The sequence below is a fragment of the Camelus bactrianus genome, chromosome 9 (assembly GCF_048773025.1).
Source record: "Camelus bactrianus isolate YW-2024 breed Bactrian camel chromosome 9, ASM4877302v1, whole genome shotgun sequence".
Lineage (NCBI taxonomy): Eukaryota > Metazoa > Chordata > Mammalia > Artiodactyla > Camelidae > Camelus > Camelus bactrianus.
Window position 1 is genome coordinate 19,704,944 of NC_133547.1, and position 22,763 is coordinate 19,727,706.

Genomic DNA, 22,763 nt, shown 5'->3' on the forward strand with positions numbered 1-22,763 from the left:
TATACAATACAGTTTATAAACAAATGTCTGACCTTGTTTCCAATCTTTATTTAAAAATAAATATTATTGACAGTGAATTTTAATTATGATAAGATGTATCTTTTTTAATCAAAATGTCTCAAAAGAAATAATTTACTTTAATAAAAAAAAAAAGAAAAGCCCCCAAAGGAAAAAGTAAATTAAAAAATTTCCGAAACACAATAAGCTACTAAAAATATTTTGCTTTGTCAGAAATTGGGCTTTGACCCAACATTTTTACATAGTATCCTACAGATAACTGCTCAACAGTTCGTGCAAAATGAAGACTTGGAGGAAAAGTTTAGAAAAGAAAAATACATTAAAATGGAGAACTCATTGATCCCAGGCATACGGCGTGGTCCAAACTCCATCTGATTTGGAAACTAGATGCATTATTTTAAGTGTTCTACATTAGTGTGACTTCCCCAAAAATATGATTTATTTATTTCCCACGTGAACTTGGTCATGCTTCTCTGAGTCTGTCGGTGTCCGTCCGCCTGGCGATGCAGTCCTCAGCCAGGGAGCGGGCAGGCCATGCGGGGTGGCCCGTTCAGGAGCGCAGCAGGGCGGGTCTGTCAGGGACCCACCAGCAGGCGGAGGAACTTATGCAGCGCTAACAGGAGCAGGGAGAGGAGCGGGTCTGTGGCGAAGTTAGGGCCGGTGCCTGCAGGGGACAAGAGAACAGGCAGGGTTAATGCCTGATTCACCAGAACCCAGCGGCCAGGGAAGCAGACGGGAGGAGGGTACCTCCCGCGGTCCGCCCTCTGGACCTTGGTGACCAGCTGGCACGTGGCCACTCCAGTAAGGATGGAGTTTTGCTGCGGCTGCTTCCTATTGACTGACCACATGTTTTGGGAGCCCACCGTGGTCAGACAGAGCGCCCCTGCCTGAAGGGCGTCTGCTAAATAGTAGATCCAAAGTCTAAGTCATTATTTTGGTTGAATAAGACAATATGCTCCCTCTCCACCCCATCCCCCCAATACTCCCCTGCAAAGTGCCCTCAGCTTTTAAGGTCCAGCTCCCCCTCCTCCAGAGAGACTCCATGATGGCACACAACTCCCGCCCGAATAGCACAGCTCTGCATCCACAAACACACTGCCCGGGGCATCCTGATGCTTGTGCGTGAGTCTTCTTTCCATGATCTGTTAAGTCCAGTCCCTGGGGTCAAAGTGAGGCGCTCAGCAACCACTGGGGGAGGTGAGTGGGCTAGGGACCCTGAGGAATGACCCTCACACTATTCTGGTGAGAGGTCACTCCCATCTGTGTCTTCAATGTGGCCAGTAACTCAGGCCCCTGGTCCACTTCTGGGACAGTAACAATTGTGCCTTCACCCTGCTTCACCTGGGCTGCCTGCCCGGCTCCCCATCAGCCATCAGGTCTCCACCTGCTTGGAAGGCCTCCTGTGCGGCTGGGGGAAACCCCACCGGTGAACCTCAGGCTTCCCACCTGGGGGTGGAGATGCTCCCTCCAGGATGACTGAGAGGGGCCAGTGTAGAAGCACCACGGGTGCCCCAGGTGCTGGGGACATCACTACTAACTTGCGTAGAATTGGGAAGCAGTTTCCAGCCCCACCCTGCTCACCTGCACCATACAGAGGCCTCTCTCCTCCCTTCGCCTCGCCTAGCCAGCTGGGCTGGAGCTCCGTACCTGAGAGGAGATACACAGGAGGCCCTTCCCTGGGCCAAGCAGATGGTGCAGAGGCTGTGGCCACCGCCACTTGGCCGCCTGCGGGAGCTACTGCCAGGTGGCCAGATGCGTGGCTTCCCCATCCAGGCTGGGCCTGCGCCCACAGCTTCCTTCTCTTTCCAGGTAGAAGAGCTGTTAGTCTTTTCTATCCAAGGCATTGCCCCCCGGTCCCGAATCATTTTTGTTCTGGCAATAACTGTCTGTGTCCTAGGCCTGTCCACCCGCTGTACAGGGAGGAGGTTGGACAAATGATCCAGGCCCATTCTGGCTTGAGAGGCTGGATTCCGTCTGTTTATTTTCAGAAACGAGGCTGTGACTGAAGATCTGAAGAAAAGGGCGGGGGCCAGAGGCCATCCACCGTGCACGTCTCATCCGCGGTCAGTCATCTGAACGCAGCTGTGAGCCCCCACTGAGAAAAGGACAGGACACTCCAAGTGTGCTGACCTTCCACTTGGGGTATTAATTATCCACACAGTCGTTACCCAGGCCCCCTGCAGCTTGGCCCAAGCTGACATCCTGCCTCTTGCTACCCGTCATTGGGAAGGACCACAGTGTGGTTACTCTGAAGACTTGGGTCTTCTTTTGCTGCTCCTCTGGGCCAGTGTCTCTGGGATGTGTCTCTGGAATGGTCGAGGGTGGATGTGGTGACAGAAGAGTTGATGGAGCCAGGTGCCTGGGTGGATTCACTGAGGCTCAGATGCATGGAAAACAGGGTGTGGCCGGCAGAGCCCTGCCTCCCGGGCACACAGGGCTCACATGGCCAGACTGGGCCCGCTGGCCTCCTGCATCTCCTGGTGCAGATCCTTCTGCTTCTGCAAACCCTGACACTCAGGCCCATGCAGACAAGACAGGAACAAGTGTGTGAGGCACTTAAAAGCAGATGTTTGTGTGTGACAGAACTCCAGACCCTCAAGGCCCGCAGGGGCAGGAGGCGTGGCAAATGGGCCGTGAGCCAGGCAAGGTGAACACAGGGCACAGGAGATGGGAGGAGAAATTTTAATTTGCTTCCAAATACTGTTGACTTGTCTTTCCCACTATTACAGTCTCACCTACTCACATTTAAAAGTTTTTAATTTGCATAAGACCCTGGATTGAAACCATCAGCCTGCCACTGTGCTGGGCCGAGATGGGAGCAGCAGGGGCTGGAGGGCTGGAGTGGTGGCTCCCAGAGGCTGACACCTGAGGAGAGGGGACACCAGGGTCTGCGGTGTGTCGGCTGGTGGATGTCTGGGGGGCAGGGGGAGCCAGATTTGGCTCCTGGGTGGCCCCTCATCCTCTCCCTGACCCAGCCTTTCCAAAGAAGGGACCAAGGGAGGTGGGAGGGGGCAGTGAGGCACAGCTTCCAGGCCAGCTTGCTATGTGACCTGGGGCAACACCCTTCATCATTCTGAGACTTGTCTGCACTCCGTAAAATGGGGATGTGCACACGCACAGCTCCATGAGATGAGTGTGTGCGGGGCTTGTCTCACTGGGTTGGGGTCCAGATTAGGCAAGATCATAGTGGCAGATTGCAGAAATGGCTACAAATGCCCCTCCTCCCTCATGTTCCTGTCCCCAGCGTCCACGCCCTGGGACAGTGCCCTCCCACACTGATGCTGAGATTGGCTGTATGACTTGCCTTGGCCGATGAATGCTATCAAGTGTGAAGCAAGTAAAGGCTTGTAAAGCGCTTGTGCACGGAGCCCTGCCCTTTCTTCTGTGGCTGTGGGAACCCACCGCCAGGTGAGTTAGACTGGGCTGGCCTGCCCCAGATAAGAGCCAGGAGACGTCCTAGCTGAGGTCCCTGGAGACCAACCAGCCCCCAGATGAATGGGGAGATGACCACAGATGCATGAATGAGCCTGACAGAGACCAGCAGGAGAAACCCCAACCCACAGAACCACGACCTAAACAAACGGCCTGGAGTCACACCCAAGCCACCAAGTTTTTAGGGTCCCTTGTTATACAGAAAAATCTAATTGAGAGACAGAGTCATGTAAACAAAAGTGCCACACACAGTGTGTGCTGTGCAAATAATGTGTTAATGAAAAGGGCAACATAGCTACTTTTCTGAAAAGTGTTGGAGGAGAACTCATTTCGAGGGTTGTCCTCTTAAGAGAAACATTTTCCAAGATGGAATAAGCATGGCAAACTGTCTCCCCAAGTGTTTGTTTTCAAGACAGACACGATCCTGGATCTCTGGGGAAAGAAGGACTCAAATTTTGGAACCTCTTGCTACATCACTCATCGGATACCCAACACTCCCTTTTGGCTTCCCAAATGAGCCAGGGCAGACCAAGGAAGCCTGGCTTCCAGGCTGGTCCTGGGGGAGGAGGGGTCTTCACACCAGAATGGGTTAGAATGCAGGAGTGTGGCAGCCAGAGTGCCCCCTCCCCAGACACTGTCCGTTTGGGCGGGACACTGATAATTGTCTAGCACTTGACTTGGGGCCCCCCATCAGCATCCCCTGCCCCTGTGTCTGTCCTCACTGTTTCCTGGAGCGAGCTAGGACTGCACACTGCTGGAGGGTCTGGGGCTCGCCTTGGCCCTCCAGGGCAGGGGCCGGGAGGGTGCCTTTGGTTCAGCTGAGGCAGGACCTCCTATCCCGGCCTCTTTGATTATGCGGCGTGGGGAGGTCAGTGTTCCCGAGGACACAGAAGCTGCTGCGATGGCTGAATGCTAACAGTCTCTTTATCTATTTCCTCCTTTCCCAAGGAGTACCAGGAATAGCTCTAGAACCCGCAGAAATTTATGTCATGGCTAAGCTGGAAAATCAGGCTGCCTGAGAGGTGAAGGAAGCATCTGATGCAACAGTAGCTGATTCACTCTCTATATTAAATACATCATCATTTGGTTAATCATTCTTAAAGAAATCAAAGCGGCTTTGGCTCTGTGGGTATTAACTTTTATCATTTGGATGGTGAGCAAGATACAGTCTATGCCGGAGCCATTTAATAGGGCTCCCAAAGAACGCTGTGGGTGGACCCAGCCCCCATAGGCACAGAAAAGGCACCAGTCCCAGCAGCTAGCAGCTGTAAACCCTGCTTCTCTATTTACCCAGCAATGGCAGAATTCCAAGGGCCGTGTCAGAAAACAACAGGGAACCTCTGGGGCCCATTCATTTCCTTGCGATGGAAGGGAAGAAGGCGGCTTTGCTCCGGCCACCCTCTGGGACCTTCACTCTGCCCACACTGTCTGGAGGTTCCTGGGAGGATGCAGAGGTGGCAGCTGGTCGCCCCCACTCTGTCCTGGACTCCCATAGCCACAAGGGCCCTGAAGGGACCGCCCCCACTCTGTGAGATCAGGACCAGTGGGCACGGCCAGCTGGGACAGCTAATGCCCTCCCCCCAGTGCCTGCCCACACTTATAGGATCATGGATGGTTCTCCTGGCCTCAAGGGTAACTCCTGTCCCTGCTGTGGTCTGCAGCACCTGTTACACTGGCTGTGGACAGGAGAGAGCTGCAGCCCCTCCCCGCCGGGTCCCCAGACCCGGGTCCATCACCATGGCAGGTCTGCTCGTGACCTGGGAGTCGCAGCCGAGGGGCTGGCCTCAGACAGGAGTGTGCAAACGGTGTCCCCCTGAGAGTCCGGTGCTACTCTGAGGCTGCATTTCTTCGTTCTGTTAGTTGTGGCTCTAGCTTAAAAACTAGACATTTATTTCAGGTTCGAGAAGAGTAAGTAAAATCCAGACACGTTGGAGGTCCGTTTTTACGCATGAAAATGGGTAACAGGCTGGTTCGGGCTCTGGTGACCCAAGCTGAGTTGGAGGCTCACTCTGTCGCTGATGCCGTAACGCCTGGCCTTGCCCCCTAGGATACCCCCATGCCAAGCACAGGGAGCCAGAGAAGAGCCGGTCCAGTCTCAGTGGATGAAGCCACTCCACCAGGAAGTATGGATACCCTAACATACTAGGATTAGGACGAGGGTCTGGAGGACCGGTCCCTCCACTGTGTCAGGCAGAGCAAGGCCACTTGTATCCATTCAGCCTCTTGTGCTGTCATAACACGTCTTTTGAATAAGGCTAAAGAAGCCAGAGTACCACGTGGAGTGCCCTCAGCATGGATGTTCACTTTTGTTCCTTTTCCCCTTGCTGCCATCTGTGAATGAGAGAAGAGGGCCAGCTCCCAAGCGGCAACAGTCTGAACTGGGCTGGACTTGGACATCCACTGAGCCACGGAGACCGAGGCCTGTCTGCCTAGGGCAGCTGGGGACAGACTGGCTCTGACCCCCGTTCCCATCAATGGCCCTGCTGCATCCTGGACCCATGCTGTGAGTGTGGGGGATGGCCAAGCACAGCCAAAGGAGAAGGCTCCTTCTTGGAGCTTCCTGGGGCCAGGGTACAAGGAGTCTCTCTGTGCGTCTGCAGGGGCTTGTGGAGCAGAGTAGAGAGCGCCCTGAGGAGTCATCTTGGCTATGGTCAAGCACCATGACTTTATCTGCCGGGGAGATGCACATAGTCCACGGCACAGGGAGGCCTCCCTTTGCCCAGCCCGCCTCACTCACCTCCATCCCCACACCTGGCTCTTTGTGGCCGTCTGCGTTTGCAACCTCTGAGACAGCTCTGGTGTGAGAGCCAGAGGGTCTGGCTTTCATCCCACCTTCACCCCCTTACATCACTGTGAGACAACAACTGGGGCCAGCCTTCGGCGGCCTGACCTTCCTGGCTTCCTGACGGCCACCTGCGCCAGGGGATACCTGCCCTGCTCCCTGCCCTCCCCTGGACGCTGTGCTGGTTAGACCGGGCGGTCTGGCCACAGTGGGATGGGAAGATGCCACCTTGCAAAGAGGCTGTTTCCCTTGTTGACATTTTAATTAAAGCCTCTTCATGGATATTTATTCAAAGGGAGTCAGCAAGGAATAATTGAGCACTAACAGAATTGGAGAGAATTAATTTCTGCCATAAAATTAATGTGTGCTGGTAAATAGGGCAAAAACTGGGAGCACCCAATGCTGATCGGTTTTAAAGGAAGTTGAAAGTGTGGGATGCAGAGGTGCAAGAGAACGGAGGGGGTGTCAGTCCTTTGGTCCTGTGTTGACCCTGTCCTGCTAGCCTGTCCCACCCAAGCCTCAGGCAGCTGGCTCCTAGGCTTGAGGACAAGCTGTCCTCCTGGTGGGGGATAGCATGACCACCAGGGATGATGCCTGCAGGGCAGCCTCAGTGTCTAGGCAGTGGGAGGAGCCTGAGTGCTCCCGGGGTGGACGGGGGCAGAGGCGGGGGGTCGCCACCTGCTTTACCCATGCCTGTCAGCGCCCCCTCCGTGGCCATGGCCCGAGGGCAGCAGTGACCTTCTAAAGTGTCTTCCTGCCGCTATTGCCATCCTGTGCCCACCTCCCTCCTTCTGATACACCTAAAGAACTCTCTCTAAGGTGGAAAACCTTTGATGGGTGCCCTCCTCCCACAGGAGAAAGCCACGGTCTCAGTGCCACAGCTGGGGCATCTCCGTAATCCTACCCAGCAACCTCACTCTCACTGCTCCCCGCCACCAGCCCTGTGCTCTGGTCCACCGTTCCCTGCCAGCATCTCGAGTGGACTCCAGCCACATCCTGCAGAACCACTAACTCCTCCTTTTCTTTTGTCTAGGTCTGATCTGTACCTCAGGCCTGGAACAAGTGCTGCCTCCTCCAGGAAGCCCTCTCTGAGCACCCAGGCACAGAGGGCTTGGCACAAATGAATGTCTGTGCCGTTCATGCGGCCCTTGCCCGTGCCCTCTTCTCCCCCAGCCTCATAAATGACCTTCTGACGACATGTCCTCCCGCTCCAGCCATGGTGGAAGCCCATGTGCCAGAGGGCTGGCCCCAGGCCTCCTCCTCTCCTCTGCCCCCAGCAAGCCATCCCACCCACAGCCGGGGTGGTGATCTGAGCTGAGACCAACAGTGAGGAGTGGACGGAGGGAGCAGACCCAGCTGGGCTCAAGCAGACAGAGCCAAGCTCCTTCAGGATAAGAACAGCAATTGTGGCTAGCTCTTGCTGGGGCCAGGCACCGTGGCAAGTATGTTACTTTAAATCCCATCCTCGTAACTGTAGGGGTTACTATTCTGTCCCTATTTGACAGATGGGGAAACTGAGATCCAGAGAGGTAAAGTGACTTGCCTAAGGCCTAGGGTTGCCAGATAAAATACAGGCTGCCCAGTTAAATCTGAATTTCAGATAAACAATGGATAGTTTTCAGTATACATTAATCCCACATATTTATTACACAGGAATATTATGCTAAAATGTTATTATTTATCTGAGATTCAAATTTAACCGGGTGTCCTATATTTTTATTTGCTAAATCTGGCAGCCCTATCAAGACCACACTAAGATAAATGGCAGGTCTGGGACACGAACCGAGACACTCTGGCTTCTGTCCACATACCTAACGACTACATACACCAACCCTCAAGGCCAAAGAGTAGGAACACCCCTTCCCCCAGTGCCTCAGCTTGACCCCCGCCCCAGGCTGCTTCCAAAGGAGAGAGCACGGGCATGAGATGTCCTTTTTTTTTTTTTGTATTTCAGCATTTATAATGGTTTCTTAATGGGGCCAACTGTGTTGCTAGCTCTTTTCCAGCTTCTTAATTCTTTTGAAATGAGATCTTGCCCCAAATGATCCTTTAATGGTGCCACTTATAGAAAACGGTAAACAGGCCTTTCCATATGGTCAGGTGGCTGGCGTCTGCAGGGCCACGGGCAGCCCTGACCACAGTGAGCACCAGGGTGCTGCCCGGGCAGGGATGATGGGGGGCCTCCCTCAGTGCTGGGACCAGTCATCATGGGAGGAGCCCACCGGCCCATTCAGATTCTTTAAACTTTGAGGCTGTGGGGTTCTAACAGGTCTGTGGTTCCTGGTGCCAAGAGAATTCTCTCCTTTAACCCTCTCAGGTGGCTTTGGGAGGTAGGAACCAACGTCCTCTTCCACACGTGAGGCCCAGAGCGGTTAAGTGACTTGCTTAAGGTTGCATAGCTGGTAGGCAGGAGAGAAGTTATCTCCAGTAACTCCCTGTCACCTGCGAATCATCTGTCTCCACACTGCCTCAGATGCCCTACTCCAGGAAAACTTTCACACAGAGGCCATGTGCGCCCTTGCTTTCCTGCCCCCGGGCCTTTGCTCCTGCTGTTAGACAGCCCTTCCCTACTCCCTGATGCCCAGAGCTCACCCACCTTCTCCAGCCCAGCCCAGAGACACCCACTCCAAGACAGCTCTTAATTTGCCCGCTTTTCACCCCAGCCCCCATTACCCCAGGCCCACCCCTGCCCTGGTCCTTTAACCCTCCCTATCACCACACCAGCTCACATCTGGGCAGCGCAGTGCTCCTGACTGGCCTCCTCACATCCACTAACCGCAGCCGGCCCTGCACCTGCCTAGCCAGAGGCCAGGGTGTGCCTTTCAAACACAAAGTACACATTACACCACACCACGCCAACCCCCAGAAGCTTCACCTGGGCTGAAGTCCTAATTCCTCACCGGGGTCCCAGGTCAGCCCACCTGCACCCACTCTTCTCCCTTTCCACTCTGTCACCCGTCCACACTGTTCACCCCACATCCTCCCGTTCACCACCTGCCCCTCGGAGGCTCCCTTTGTCCCATGGGATCCAGGGCAAGTTCCACACCCCCTGGGCAGTGTCTGGGCAGCCATGGCAGTTTACCTTTCCATCCCTGTCTCCTCTGCCAGTGGGTAAACCCATCACCGAGCACCCTGCCCGCACACTGCTGTTCTCTCAAAGTGCTTGTTGAATGAATGAATAGAAGTCTTTCCTGGATGTCCCTAGCTGGTCTAAGCAGGCATGATGCACCAAGCATCGACTGGCCAGATGCTTCACATTTGGCATCACAAACACAAGCTGTACCTTCAAATACAAGCTGGAGCTGGAGACCCATCGCTAGCACAGTGATCTGACCTTTCAGCTGCCCAAGACTGTGTGCACACATCTTTTTGTCTAACTTTTCTCAAATTAATTTCATCATTTTTCCTTTATTCCAATTTTCCTCATTAAATACTTTTTGTTCTATTATGCCACGTGCAGCTTTGTAAACCGCTTCAAACGTTTCCCTTAGGGGGAAAATTACATATATAAATGTATTTGTATATTTTGCATAATTTACTTATTTTATTTGGACTAAATCTGTTGTTTTTAAATCTTTTAAAGCAGTGGCTAATTGCTGCATGGAACCCCAAAATTTTTAAAAATTTAATTAAATTTTCTATTGAAGTATAGTTGATTTACAATGTTAGTTTCAGGTGTATAGCAAAGCGATTCAGTTATACATATACATATATATATATTTTTTAGATTCTTTTCCATTATAACTTATTGTAAGAAATTGAATATAGTTCCCTGTGCTCTAGAGTAGGTCCTTGCTGTTTATCTACTTTATATATAGTAGTGTGTATATGTTAATCCCAAACTCCTGATTTATCATCCCCTATCCCTTTCCCCTTTGGTAACCATGGTTTGTTTTCTGTCTGTGAGTCTATTTCTGGTGTGTAAATATCTGGTTTGTATCTTTTTCTAGATTCCACATATAAGTGGTATCATATGATATTTGTCTCTGAATTACTTCACTTGATAGGATAATCTCTAGGTCCATCCATGTTGCTGTAAATGGCATGATTTCATTCTTTTTTTACAGCTGAGTAATATTCTATTATAGATACCACATCTTCTTTATCCAGTCATCTGTTGATGGACATCTGGGCTGTTTCTATGTCTTGGCTATTGTAAATAGTACTGCTATGAACATTGGGGTTCATGTGTCTTTTTGAATTATATTTTTCTCAGGGTATATGCCCAGAAGTGGGATTGCTGGATCATATGGTAAGTCTATTTTTAGTTTTTTAAGGAACCTCCATACTGTCCTCCATAGTGGCTGCATCAATTTACATTCACACCAGCAGTGTAGAGGAAACCCCAAAATTTAAAACCATTAGAGGCAGAATTGCTGTGGTTATAGCTCGAGTTAGGGCTGGGGGCCCAGGGTTCCTAGGAACAAAGTCTGGGAACCACTCACTAAAGGCTCTCTAGGACCCCTTCCAGATCTGAAACTCATGGATTTGTGGATGCTGGAGTGCTGGTGTGCCCATTACATAGACGGAGGAAGGGAGACCTGTCAGGGGTTCAAGAATGATCCCTGCCCCTCCTTGGGGCATTCTAGCCCCATTTAAATCCCACTTGTCCCCTCCATAGCCTGTATGTCCCTCGAGGCAGACCCAGATTCCCCAGGTCAGGCAAACAGTGAGTACTCAATTAGAGCCTGCTCAGTGAAGGCTGCTCACTGTGTGGGTCCAGGCTCAGCCTCCTTGTCCCGCTCAGTGGGGCTGGGCCTGGCCAAGGAAAAGAAGGAATGACAGACCAGAGGCCCAAGGCCAAGGGAGAAGGGCTGCAGGTCCCCAAGGCCAGAGCAGCCAGGACACAACAGTTGTTCCTCTACATTCCACCTCGATGACGCCTGGATATTTCCTTCTGTTTCACATTGAGGACTTTTCTTCAGAAACGCAATTTAACCGGAAAGGTTAACACATTTTAATTGCCCAGGGATAGTGCTCTGAAAATTCTATAACATGTGCTCATTAAATAAAATTAGTACAGAGGAGCTGCCCAGGATATGTCACGATTTAAAATATGACTCTCTAGAATAGAATGCATTATGGATTACTGCCTTGTGTATTTTTTGTTAACATTAGTCTTTAATGCGAATACAGTTATTCATCTGCCCACCTGGAGGTTTGATTTTTTAAATGCTTGAAAAAAATGGCTATGTTAACTTATACATGAACAATAATCAAGTCTTGGCCAGGCTGCATCCACCAGATTTCCCAGTGTCCCAGTGGAGGGGTCCCCTGCTCCCACCCCTCACTAGTGAGTGATGGAGGTACCATCTGAAGTTTGAGGGGCTAGGGGAGATGGGGCAGGCTGAGGACTGGCTGTGTCTACTTGTTCCACCCATCCCTTCTAAGGCCCAGGACAGCAAGCATAAGCATGAGCTGGCATGAAATTTCTTGGCCTAGCCAGTCTGTGCCGTGCCACCACCTGGGACCTTTCTCCCTGTGGCCTCCTTCCTGGAAGAGGTGGACCGAGTGTGCAGAGTTCAGGTGTGGGAACGCCGACCCTCGGCACGTCTGTAGCCCCAGCCCCACTCCTCCTGCAAAGCCCACCTTGCATGCCACATGCACTCATCTTCCCATCCGTGTTTCATCCAGGAACCCACACATCCTTCCTTCTACCCTTGTTCACCCATGCATCCACACAGTGACACCCTTCCTCCCACCATCCACCAGCTCCTAGTCTTTCCACACACTCCTTCCATCCATTCACCCATCTACATGTCCACTCATCCTTCCTTCCACCCACCCCCATCCTCCCATCCACCCAGTTACAGCCTTCCCTTCACTCACTCACCAGGTACTCGCTTTGCCACCACCCATCCATCCAAACTTTTAGTCCAAGCCCTGTCATCTCTTGGCAGGGTCACTAGCTCTAACGTGGTCTCCCCACATCCACTCTACTCCCACCTCTCCATTCTCCACACTACAACCAGGAGCACCATGCCCTGCCAGCCACTGGCTCTCCATCCACTGCCCTTAGGACAAGCCAAAGCTCCCATCCCCAGTATAAGGCCTTATGGGGTTTGACCCCTGAACACATCCGGACTTAACTTCCCCTGGGCACCCCTTCTTGCTTTCTCTGCTGTAGCCACAGTAACTCTTTGTCAGGTCTTTGAACCCTTGCTCCCTCTTGCCACAGGATCTTTGCACATGCTGTCCCTTCTTCCTGGAAGGCCTTACTCTTTCTCTTTATCAAGCCAACTCTTAATCATCTCCCAGATTATGGCTTAAGTGTCATTCCCTCAGGGACCATCCCCCCTATTCTTAGTTCCCATAGCCCATGGGTCTCCATCTGGAGTGCCAGCAATGTCTGCAAACTTCTACTTGCCATGTGACCCTTTGACAGTGTCTGCCTCTCCCTCTTCAGACTCTCAGTCTGGTCTTATTCACAGTATGTTCTCACTGCCTAGCACAGTTCTTGCACATAAAAGATGCTCAATGGACATGCTTTGAATGAATGGAGTAAATGAATGAAGGAACGAACTGGTGCCAGGCCCAATGAGTGTGAAAGTCAGGTCATGGGGACACAGACATGAGAAAGAATCGGGTCTTCCTGGGGCATCAGCCTGGACGGGGTGCTCAGTCAGGCACTGACTCCAGGACAGCAGGGAAATGTTGGGGGCCTGAGGCAGCAGTGGGGCACTTCTGGGTGCTCAGGATGGATGACGCCCCTTGGGCTGGAGGGTCAGGGAAGCCTTCCTCCCTCTGTGAAGTGACCCCCCCCCCCACCAGCAGCCCACCCTGGCTCCACCTTGTCTGAGTCCCTTTTGTGTCCCAGCTGAGCCCTGAGTTCATTCTGAGTACCTCCTGCTCAGTTTGGCCACCACCGCTGGGCTGTTAGCTCCTCCCCGACGCAGGGGCTGGGTCTACCTGAAGCTTTGGGCAGCCCCCTGGCCCCCTGGTCAGAGAAGATCTAGTCAGCCAGGAACCCACCCCAGCTCAGAATGAGCCATGACACCATGTCAGCTCCCTCTCCCTGGGGTTTATGAACAATCCCTCCTCTGGGCCAAGTGGCATTTGTGTGAGAATCAATATTGTAATAAGAGTCGTTGTAAGGGAACTGACATTGCAGCTGGGCCTTCCCGGTTTAAAGAAAACCGAGACCTCCTGGAGGAGAGCTGATGCGCAGGGGCCGGGGGTCGGCAGAGGAAGGGGCTCTCTATTTTTGACAATACCCATCCTGTGAAGGTGGGCGGCCCACCTTCCCGCGAGCCTGCAGTGGGCTCTCTGTGCTGGTGGGAGGGAGGCTCACATCCGGCAGGAGCGGTCCTGGCCTCCTGGAGTGGACACAGCCCTCTCTTCACCCTACCCTCTCCCCATGGGTCCCGGGTGCCGAGCAGCAACTTTATCAGCCTGGCAGTTATCAGGCTCAGTGAGCCACAGTGAGGGCATCTGGGCAGGTGTGAACAGGAAAGGCAAAATGTGGGACCAAGGGGAAGACAGCGCAGGCCTGAGCCTGTAACAGTGACCTTGAGCCCTGTCCTTGACACACCCATCCATGCGGGGCACCCGGCTTCCCTGCACAAGGGGCTCCATCTCGAGTGGTAGAAGTCCCAGGGAGGAGGCCACCAGGCACCTGCTCTCCAGCCCAGGCTGGCCCCGGAGGGTCTTTGGCTGCTTGACCGTTCCTACGGGTCCTGGTTCCTTCTGCTCCCTTCCTGAGTGGAGACGCCCTCGCCTAATGCTGCCAACACCAGCCTCTCCTCAGAACGTGGCTTCCTGGCCAGCCCAATGGCCCACCTCCCACCTCATCACAATGGCCTCCCCACTGAGGGGAGACTGGACACAGCGGAGCAAGACCAGGCACCCCACAGGAGTGCAGCCAGCCCGCACGCAGGTGCACAGATGTGGTGGCTCAGCCTGCAGGTGGAACATGAGGAACCACGGTGAACCTGTCCTTGCTCACCAAGGAGCTCCTGACTCATGGAAAACAGCGGCAACCAGACAAGGATGAGGACATGGCATCATCCCCGTTTCCTATCCTCCCCCCTCCAAATGGCACGGAGAGAGAAAGGACCAAAATAGCACCTCGCCACCAAGCCGAGCCATTTGCAGTCTGAGTGCACTTTCTGTTCTGAAGTGTCATCAGCTCCCTCTCTCACTTTAGCCCCATGAGGCTCCCAGCACACGGAGAAGGCGTGGAGGGAGAACGTCTCCGAGGACGTCTCAAAGCACCCTGTCCAGTCCCCAGGCCTCGTGACATGACCCTGGGCAGGCGGTGCCACTCCCACGAACAATGCCGGTGTAAGAGCCAGCATCCACTGAGCATTTTCTGGGAGCCAGACCCTGTGCTGAGCTCCTCTTTCTGTGGATTATCTCCTCTAATCCTGCCCCTCGCCCTCTGCCATGGGCACAGTGCCACCCAGATGATGACAGATGCGGGAGCTCGCGTGTTGGGGGGCAAGAAGTGATGGATCAGAACTCGAATCCAAGTGCGTGGAAAATGAGAAGCATGGTCCTTATAAAGGGTGAGAGAGTAAGGCATGGACTGAGACTTCTGGGTGGCTGGAGCTATGCGGGGCCCAGAAATAGGGAAATTTGTTGGCATTCACACCCTGGCTTACCAACCAGCCAGCCAGCTGTGCAGCAAGGAGCATCTGAAATGTCAGCAGGAAGGAGAAAACGGTTGGAAAGGTGGTGAGTAAAACTCCCTGCTGAAGTGTCGTCAGCCTGGCTCAGGTTTGTTCTGTCTCTTCCACCATAATGGGCAGATCCTTTAAGAGAGGACTGATGCTGCCTTGGCCCCGAGGCATGCACAGCCTCGCCCTCAGGATGTGCCCTGTTTACAACTGGCCTTCACAGACCTCAGTGGTCTGTCCCCCCATGGCAGCCACCGGCAGGATAGCCACTCCTGAGCTGGATGGGGCAGAGCCCCTGGGCGTGGGTGAGCGGGTGGATGGGGGGTGGAGAAAAAGCTTTTGAAATAGTTAGGCTCTACTTTATACAGACAACGCCCCCCCACCCCAAACACATTCCTTGAACCATAAAGACCAGAAGCCAGTCCAAAGTAGCTTTGATATTTCAGCCTGGAGAGCAGTAATGATGGAACAAACAACCAATCTGTTTCAGAAATAGCCTCACCCAGGAGCGCCAGTGCAGGGACAAGGCTTCTCAAGGCCTCCCTCCCAAGGGTCCCTGCCCCACGGCCACCCAGCACCGCCAGCAGCCCCTTCCACGGCCCTCTATTCAGAGGAGGCCAAACTGGGTAATCCGTCCCATATTTACAGCACACCTTCCCGAGAACACAAAAGCCACTGTCTTCCCCAGAAGCCCCACCCCAGGGAACGAGGCCTGTCATCCTTTATGAGGAAAAGTCAGGGAACGGCAGTTGCAGGGGCCAGGCCTGTTTGCTTGTCATCTTCAACCTCCCTGCAACCCTCACATAAGACAAAGCGGGGCTTCTCACTGCTTTGGATATGAGTTTCCGAGGGATACCTGGTAACAGTCACAGAGCATGGGAGAATCGAAAAGATGACACCCCCTGTGCTGCAAAGGTGTCTGAAAACCAAGTCGGCATCTTCCATAAGGCTCAGGGCTTGAGACCATGGCCAAGCCCCTGCCTCTGTCCACATGCGGTAGAAGTAATCAATACGGTATCACCAAAGCACTTGACCTCATTTATTCCCACGGATGCTTGGGGAATCCTTAATATCCAGAGCTTTTAAAGATGTGCGCCTGGAGTATTTAATGAGAAGCTCCTTGGTGGGTTCAGCTCCCAGTGACATTTAGAAAGGCTAGCTCTCCGCTCTTCATGTCGTGGGGCTGCCACCCAGCTGGGGAAAGGGTCTGGGCTCCGAGGAGGGGACTGTTGATGAAGAGGGGCAGGAGGAGTCATGGGGAACTGCAGAAAGGAGGGAAGCCAGTGAGACGTGTGTGGTGTCTACTAAGTGCTCAGTGAAAGGCAAGAATTACCATTTATCATCATTACAGTCCAGGGTACAGCTGCTTCATCCTTAATTTGAGGTCTCCCTGATGCTGCGAGAACAGCTGTACAGTGAGCTGACTCATAGGTCCCTCCATTTGGTGTGATTTTCTCGATCCATGGGGCACGGGGCAGTGATGGACATAGGTCCCTCCATTTGGTGTGATTTTCTCAATCCACGGGGCATGGGGTGGGGAGGTAAGGAGAAGCCTCCAGAAACTTTCCCAGGACTGAGCTGAGCAGGAGGGCAAAACCCCAGGCACCTCTTCCACACTGCCCACAGGAGGCGTCCTCTGACTGCCTCAGGTGGGTTAGGGCTGTCTGCCCTAGGGACTCCCACTGACACAGGCAGCTTTGTCCTGGAGCTCCCCGGGCCCTTGACGCCCTGAGCTGAGTCTGTGGCTGCCACCCTCGGTTCCTGCTCATGCAACCACGTGACTGGCTGATGAAGGAGAGGACTCCACGTAGTTAAAAATCACACGTTTGCCACTGATGCGGGCGTCTCCTGCCAGCTGTGAGGCTCAGCCATTTCCTCTATAAAACCCTTTAAAATTTTCTCTTTCAGGATGCTCTGTGAGCCTCACTCTCTCTTCTCTGGGACAACTTTTGCCAGATTTATTTTCTCTTTAATTATGATCCTCGTGTTACACCAGAGCTTGAGGGAAGAGTGGGTTGTTCATTTAAAGTGATAGTTTTTGGGTCCTTGTGGGTCTGGGGAGATGGGAGACCAGGTGACGGCTGCCTGGCTCTGCTGGCCGAGCTGGAGACCCTCCCCACTTCCCCATGGCATGGAGATGCTCCCCTGCCCATGTGGCGCCATTTCCACCAGCTTCATCATCCAGCAGGGGCATGGGTGGAGAGTGAGTGCCTTCACCTTGTCCACAGCCCACTTTGGTCGTGGTTTACAGTTGCCATGGCAACACCCAAGGATGCTCGCCCTGATGGCTCCCAGCAGTAACAGTCTCTCTAAAGCCATCACACCTATGGCCTTGGCTGTCTTTCTCTCATTATTAATTCAAATATTGAGAGCCAGTTTTGTGTGGGCACCAGGCAGCAGTTTGCCACATGCAGTCGGCTCTCTGTAGGGGCCAGGGCGGCTCTTCTGGGAGCCGGAGCCCCGAGGCTAATTAAAGGTTCACACAACACAGATTTGATCCCCAGGTCCCTGCAGAGGGGAACTTCTTGCCAACATACAAGCCATTCAGTTGCAAACCGTATTTGATTGAGGCCTCACTTGGCTTCACGGTGGCACCTTTCCAGTTAGAAGGGTTTGTCTGGAAGATACTCTGTTTTGTTTTCTCTCTCCCCCCCCCCCTTTTTTTTTTTTGCTTCTAGAAATGGCAACCAGCAAAAAAGTATTTATGAAAAATAGGTCAGTGTTCAGATTAATCAGGAGCCAGATTTACAAACATGGCTAAGACAGAGCCCAGTCTCCTGTGCTGGCCCTGCTGTGCTTACCCAGCGCATGTTATTTTTAAGCACAAATATCCAAATGTCTCTTGACAAATGAGACGTGAAATGAATGAGTTTTTGCACATAAACTTTTAGTGCAAATATGTATTTGGCTACCTTGGGCACATACGAGGCACAGGAAGGCTTTTCTGGCCCAGGTGTGCTGTCGCCAGAGGATAAAGTTTCGAGTAAGTCCCCCCAGCCCTTCCCTGGCATTAAAAACCTCTCGCTTAAAAAACGGAGCAAGACAGTGTTGCTTTCTTTCTTCTGACTTTCTTCCAGAAGCAATCACTGAATGAGACACTGTCCTGGGAGGTGAGTTGGGATCATCTCTGAGGTTGCCAATCTGAAACAGCCAGTGTGTCCACTCCAACCAGGCCTTTGATGTCCTCTTTAATTAGAAACTCAGTGCTGGGTTTGTCCTGGAGTTGGGGTGGAGTGGAATTCATCTTCCTTCCACTGAGAGCTGAGTTATTCCCTTTGTCCCCTCAGATCTACCCTCCACCTTTCTCCACTCTGCTCTGAGCCCCTGCAGACTGGCTGCTACAGGCTGCATCACCTGGGCACCCTTGCCCCCAGCTCCCAGGAGGATATGGCCAATGGGAGGCCCTGACAGGGGACTGCAGGGCAGGAGGACAGTGATGTCCTTGCTGGGTCACTGTGGGTCATCTGGGTCCATCTCCCAAGGCCTCAGCTCCTTGCAGGGAGGCCTCGCCATCCAGCTAACCTCTCTGGGTTCTGCTAATTCCTCCCTCCCCTTACGGCCAAAGGTGCTAATGGCTCTCCTGCTACTAGCCCCGGGGACCAGTTCTCATCCTTGGCTGCCCTAACCTTGTCCACACATTTAAAAATGCTCTTGTCACCTCTCCTCCATGGCCCGGTTTGAATGTGCCATCTGCTGTGCCAGCCCTCTCACTGCTACGCTCTGCAAACACCCTTGCCTGGTAACCAAGTGGCAACAGTCCTTCCTCGTCCCCTCCCCTCTAAGCTGCCAAGAACTATGAGTGGGGGGAGTCCAAGCCTGAGGTCGCCGCCTCGAGCTCCCTCTCTGACTCACAGCTGCTGGTGGCTCTGAGTGATCGGCCGGGCTGCGTCATCTCAGGGAGGCTGGGCAGGACCAAGCGCTGCTCAGTGACACCATCCCGCAGAAAGGTCACTCATGCCTGCCACCCAAAACACAGTCTGCTGTCTTCATCCCATCAACAGCCACGGCCTTGGTGGCCTTGCATGGTGAGGCAAGAAGGGACACTTTAAGGTGGCATGGTCCCTCTTTGGGATCAAGCCATTCAGGCAGGTTTGGATTAGGGTCACCTAACTCACTTCTCCATGCCCAGAGTGGGACACAGGGGGCCCATGGCACAGTGACTCTCCCAAGAGCTTCAGTTGGAGACTGGAGGACACAGGCTTTCTGGCCTTCCAAACAGGAGCTGGAGAGAAACTTAGGGTTCTTTCTGAGACATGTCTACATGGTTTCTGGCCTGTTCCTGTTTCTGTTCAGGAGTAAGCAAGGGTTTGGAGGCAACAGACATCTTAGGGGCCCTATCCCTACCGTACCCCTATCTTAGCTGCACTTCCCTGCCAGTCCTGCAGGGGGCGCAGCTGATTGTGCTCTCTGGAGGGAAATGAACACTACTTCCCACTCCCGGGAGGGCAGAGGAGCCCCCTGCCTGGGCTGCTACTCTGATCTACGTGGCATTAACATGCTGCCCTGTGGCTGGCAAGTGCCCAAGGCACCACCTGCTGGGAGGCCCTGGGCTCTGTGCCATCAGAGCGGCTGGGCTGACCTGAGGACCTCCAGATCTTCTAGAAAGAAGGACACTATTGGCGCCACCTTCCTCGGCTGGGTTCTCCGCTATAGCGATGAGTTGCACTGGAGCCACCCTGTGGCCAAACCCAGAGATTAGTGATCTGACCAGCTCTGGCCAGCAAAGTCAGCTCAGCCTTGGTTAGGCTCGGAGGATCAGGCTCTGGCCACGGGGAGAGGGAGATTCAAGCAGGAATGAGCTCGTGAGCTTGGCCTCATTAACATTTTTGTGAGCACTATCAAGTTTACTAACAAGGTCTCTTTTCACATGGTGCTTCCTTCACCAAAGCCTTTAATGGTCCCTGTTGCTCCACTTGGCATTCAAGGCTGTCCACAGCTTGGCCTCCAACCACCAGCCACTCAGCTTTATCCCTTTCTTCTTTGGCCGGAGCAGATAATGGCCATGGTGATAATAATAAACTTTAAACAGCGGTTTCCATTCTGAGTTCCCTCTGAGGTTAGGGATTACTGAAGTATTTCTCAAAGAAATACTTTCAGAGATGTTAAGCCACTTGTCTAAAGTCACACAGCCAGTAACTGGTGTAGGCACAACTCCTATCTGGGCCTCTGGCCTGCCAAATCCTCTGCTTTGCCACTCTACTCACAGTCTATGGAACATCCCATACGAATGCTCCAGCCTGGGACACACAGTTGCTAGTGCCCCAAAGGGATGGGGCAGAAGGGTGTTTTCCTCACAGTCAGCATCAGCAAAGCCAATCACTCTGCAAGTCAATTAGTGCTTTTCTAGTACACCTACTGTGTGCTAGGCTTATGATTCATGATCCTCTTCCACCCTGAAGAGATGAGGTTGGAAAACAGGTGCCAAGCTGAGAACTATACTTTCCAGCCTGCCTTGCGTCTGTTGGACGACTTGACAGAGTTCTGGCCAATGGATGAGGGTGGAAGTAATATTTACCATTTCCAGGCCCGGGCTTTAAAAACCTCCCTTGCCATTCTCCATATCAGCTTTTCTCTGAGAGAATTAAGCCTTACCAAATTATTCTGAGTGGCTATTTTTTTTCAATCTTCCAAGAATGACAGACACTTAGACCTATTCTAAATGCACAAGAAGTCAGTTCATCATATGTAATGTGTGCCTTAGAGCATTATGCTTGGTTCTCTCAGGGAACTATGCTGAGAAGGGCTGCTTCCATTCTCTCTTCCCTTGTCTGTGGGCTAACTGTTGATACCCAGAGCGACCTTGGAAGCCACCTGTTGAAGATGGTAGAGTTTTTGTCAACCTGAGTCCCTGAATGACTGCATGGAACAGCACCCCCCACCCTGGCCCTCCACTAGCGATGTGAACCAGAAATAATACATTTGAATCATGTTAAACCTCTGCATTTTGTGGTTTTTCCCAGCAGCTGGTGTTATCTTGAAAGTTTCAAGTCAGGTGGGGAAGCCTAGGGCTGTTTGGGGAGAGGCCCTCCACAGGTTCCCAGCCGACCCTGGGGGAAGGTCCTGTGGGTAGCTGTGTGGAGTCCAAGAGAGATGGGGCCTCCAGATCTAGCCAGCAGCCTGAGCCACATGGAGAAGCTCCCACAGGGAGTATAACTGAGTGAGAAACAACTGAACTGATGCAGATGTTTGAAAGCTTAAGAATCAGCCAGGGAGGGAGGCTAGGATGTCTGTCACCTTGGATTCAGCAGGAGAGCCCAGGAGCCTGCATCCTTGACAAGCCCTGATGCTGGTAGCAGGTGGTCTGCACTTGGAGAACCATGAGAATGCCATGAAAGTGTGCTTCAACACCCTGCCCCCCTCCATGGGAGGGGGGTGCTACATGCAACTGTCCCAGAACCCAGCCTCCCATGCTGCAAGGCCGGCAGGGATGCTCTCTGAGGGACTATGCATCAGACAAGACCGAGTCAGAGTGGCCTGCCTAAAATCAGACCCAGGGAGTGAGCACTGGGGCTGAGCTCATCTCTGAGGCCCAGCTTTGAGTGGGTGCTGGGAGTGGGGAATGCCTCGGGCAGAGTGACACCTTGGTCAGTAGGCTCTAGCATCCTCCATAAAACCCCACCATGGCTAAGCAGCCCCTCCTGCCCCAGAGCTGCCTGCCCTGCCGTCAGCCTATGGTCCTGACCTTCTGTTCTCTGACTCCCTTCTCCCCTGCTCCTCTCTCCCCTTCTCCCTCACCCTCTCAGCTCCTTAGGATAGCAGGCCTTAACCTCTGGGTGCCCTCCTAACAATGGAAGGGCTCCATCCCCACCCACTCAGTAAGGGCCTAAAGGAGACTGGAGTGGAGATTTATCGCAGAGCCTGTTCCTAGGATCAGGCTGGTTAGCCAGAGAACAGAGCCTGCACAGCCAGGCCCACTCAAGCTGGCGTGGACAAAATCTGACTCTTAATTCAGTCAGGCAGAATCCCGACTTGGAAGGTCTTGAGCTGTAACCAGCTCCCTCCACTCTAGACTGGGTGCTATATCCATCATTTAGGCGCCAAGGGCTTCAGGAGAAAAGCAGGACCACCGCCGTCGGAGTGCAGCCCTCATACTCAAGAGGGCTCCCCAGACTCCAGCCCGTGTGTACCAGGAAGTTGCGGGCTGGACAGCTCCGACATTCAACATACATGTAACGAATGCTCCAAGCAGCCAACAGCAAAGACAAGAAGAGGGCAGAAGTGAGGCTGCGGAAAACGCGCTCCAGGCGCACCCAGATTGAACACCAACGACTCCGCATCCGCAAATGACCCGAGCCGAGCCGCCCCTCCGGCGAGCACCACCCCCGCGCGAGCCCGCCCCTGTCGGCGCCGCCCTTACCCGAGCCGTGCCTCTGGCGCAGAAGGACCGCCTCCCGGGGTGGCGGCGACGCTGATGAGGCCGCGGCCGCGGCCGCGACGGTGGTGGTGGCTGCGTGGGCCGCGGAGGCGGCGGCGGCCTCGCGGACGCTGGGACCCGGGGCGGAGGGAGGGCTCCCGGGAGGCGGGCTCTTGTCTCCGCGGCTGGGCTCGGAGGTGGCGCGGCCCGCGGCGCCGGTGGCGCCCGCGTTGTTGGCGTTGGCGGCGCTGGCTGGGCCGTGGCGACGCGGGCCGCTGCTCTGAATGTGGGACACGGCCTCGGCGGCCTGCATGTTGGGCGGCGCAAAGCGGGAGAGCACGCGCAGCAGCGCCTGGGCCTTGTGTTCCTGCGTGTCGTCGTCGCTGTAGTCCGACACGCGGCACTCGTACACGCCCTCGTCTTGCCGCCGCACGGCGGACAGCCGCAGCCGGTGCGAGATGTCATTGCCCTGGACGCGCACGGTCTGCAAGAGAGCGAGCGTTGGGGTCAGAGGCCGGAATGGGCAGGTCCACAGCTCGCTCTCCCGGCCAGCCCCCCA

General features: G+C 53.7%; 1 protein-coding gene across 1 annotated transcript in view; it reads right to left on the bottom strand.

The window, feature by feature from the left end:
• VSTM2B (V-set and transmembrane domain containing 2B) overlaps positions 1–22,763 on the bottom strand; it is a 26,438-nt gene continuing 3,675 nt past the window's right edge. Inside the window, exons 4-5 of the mRNA XM_074369880.1 lie at positions 22,208–22,688; positions 1–682 (exon numbers count right to left, since the gene is read on the bottom strand). Of these exons, the coding sequence (XP_074225981.1) occupies positions 594–682; positions 22,208–22,688 (570 nt within the window). The 3' untranslated portion in view covers positions 1–593. The remainder of the gene's footprint in view (positions 683–22,207; positions 22,689–22,763) is intronic.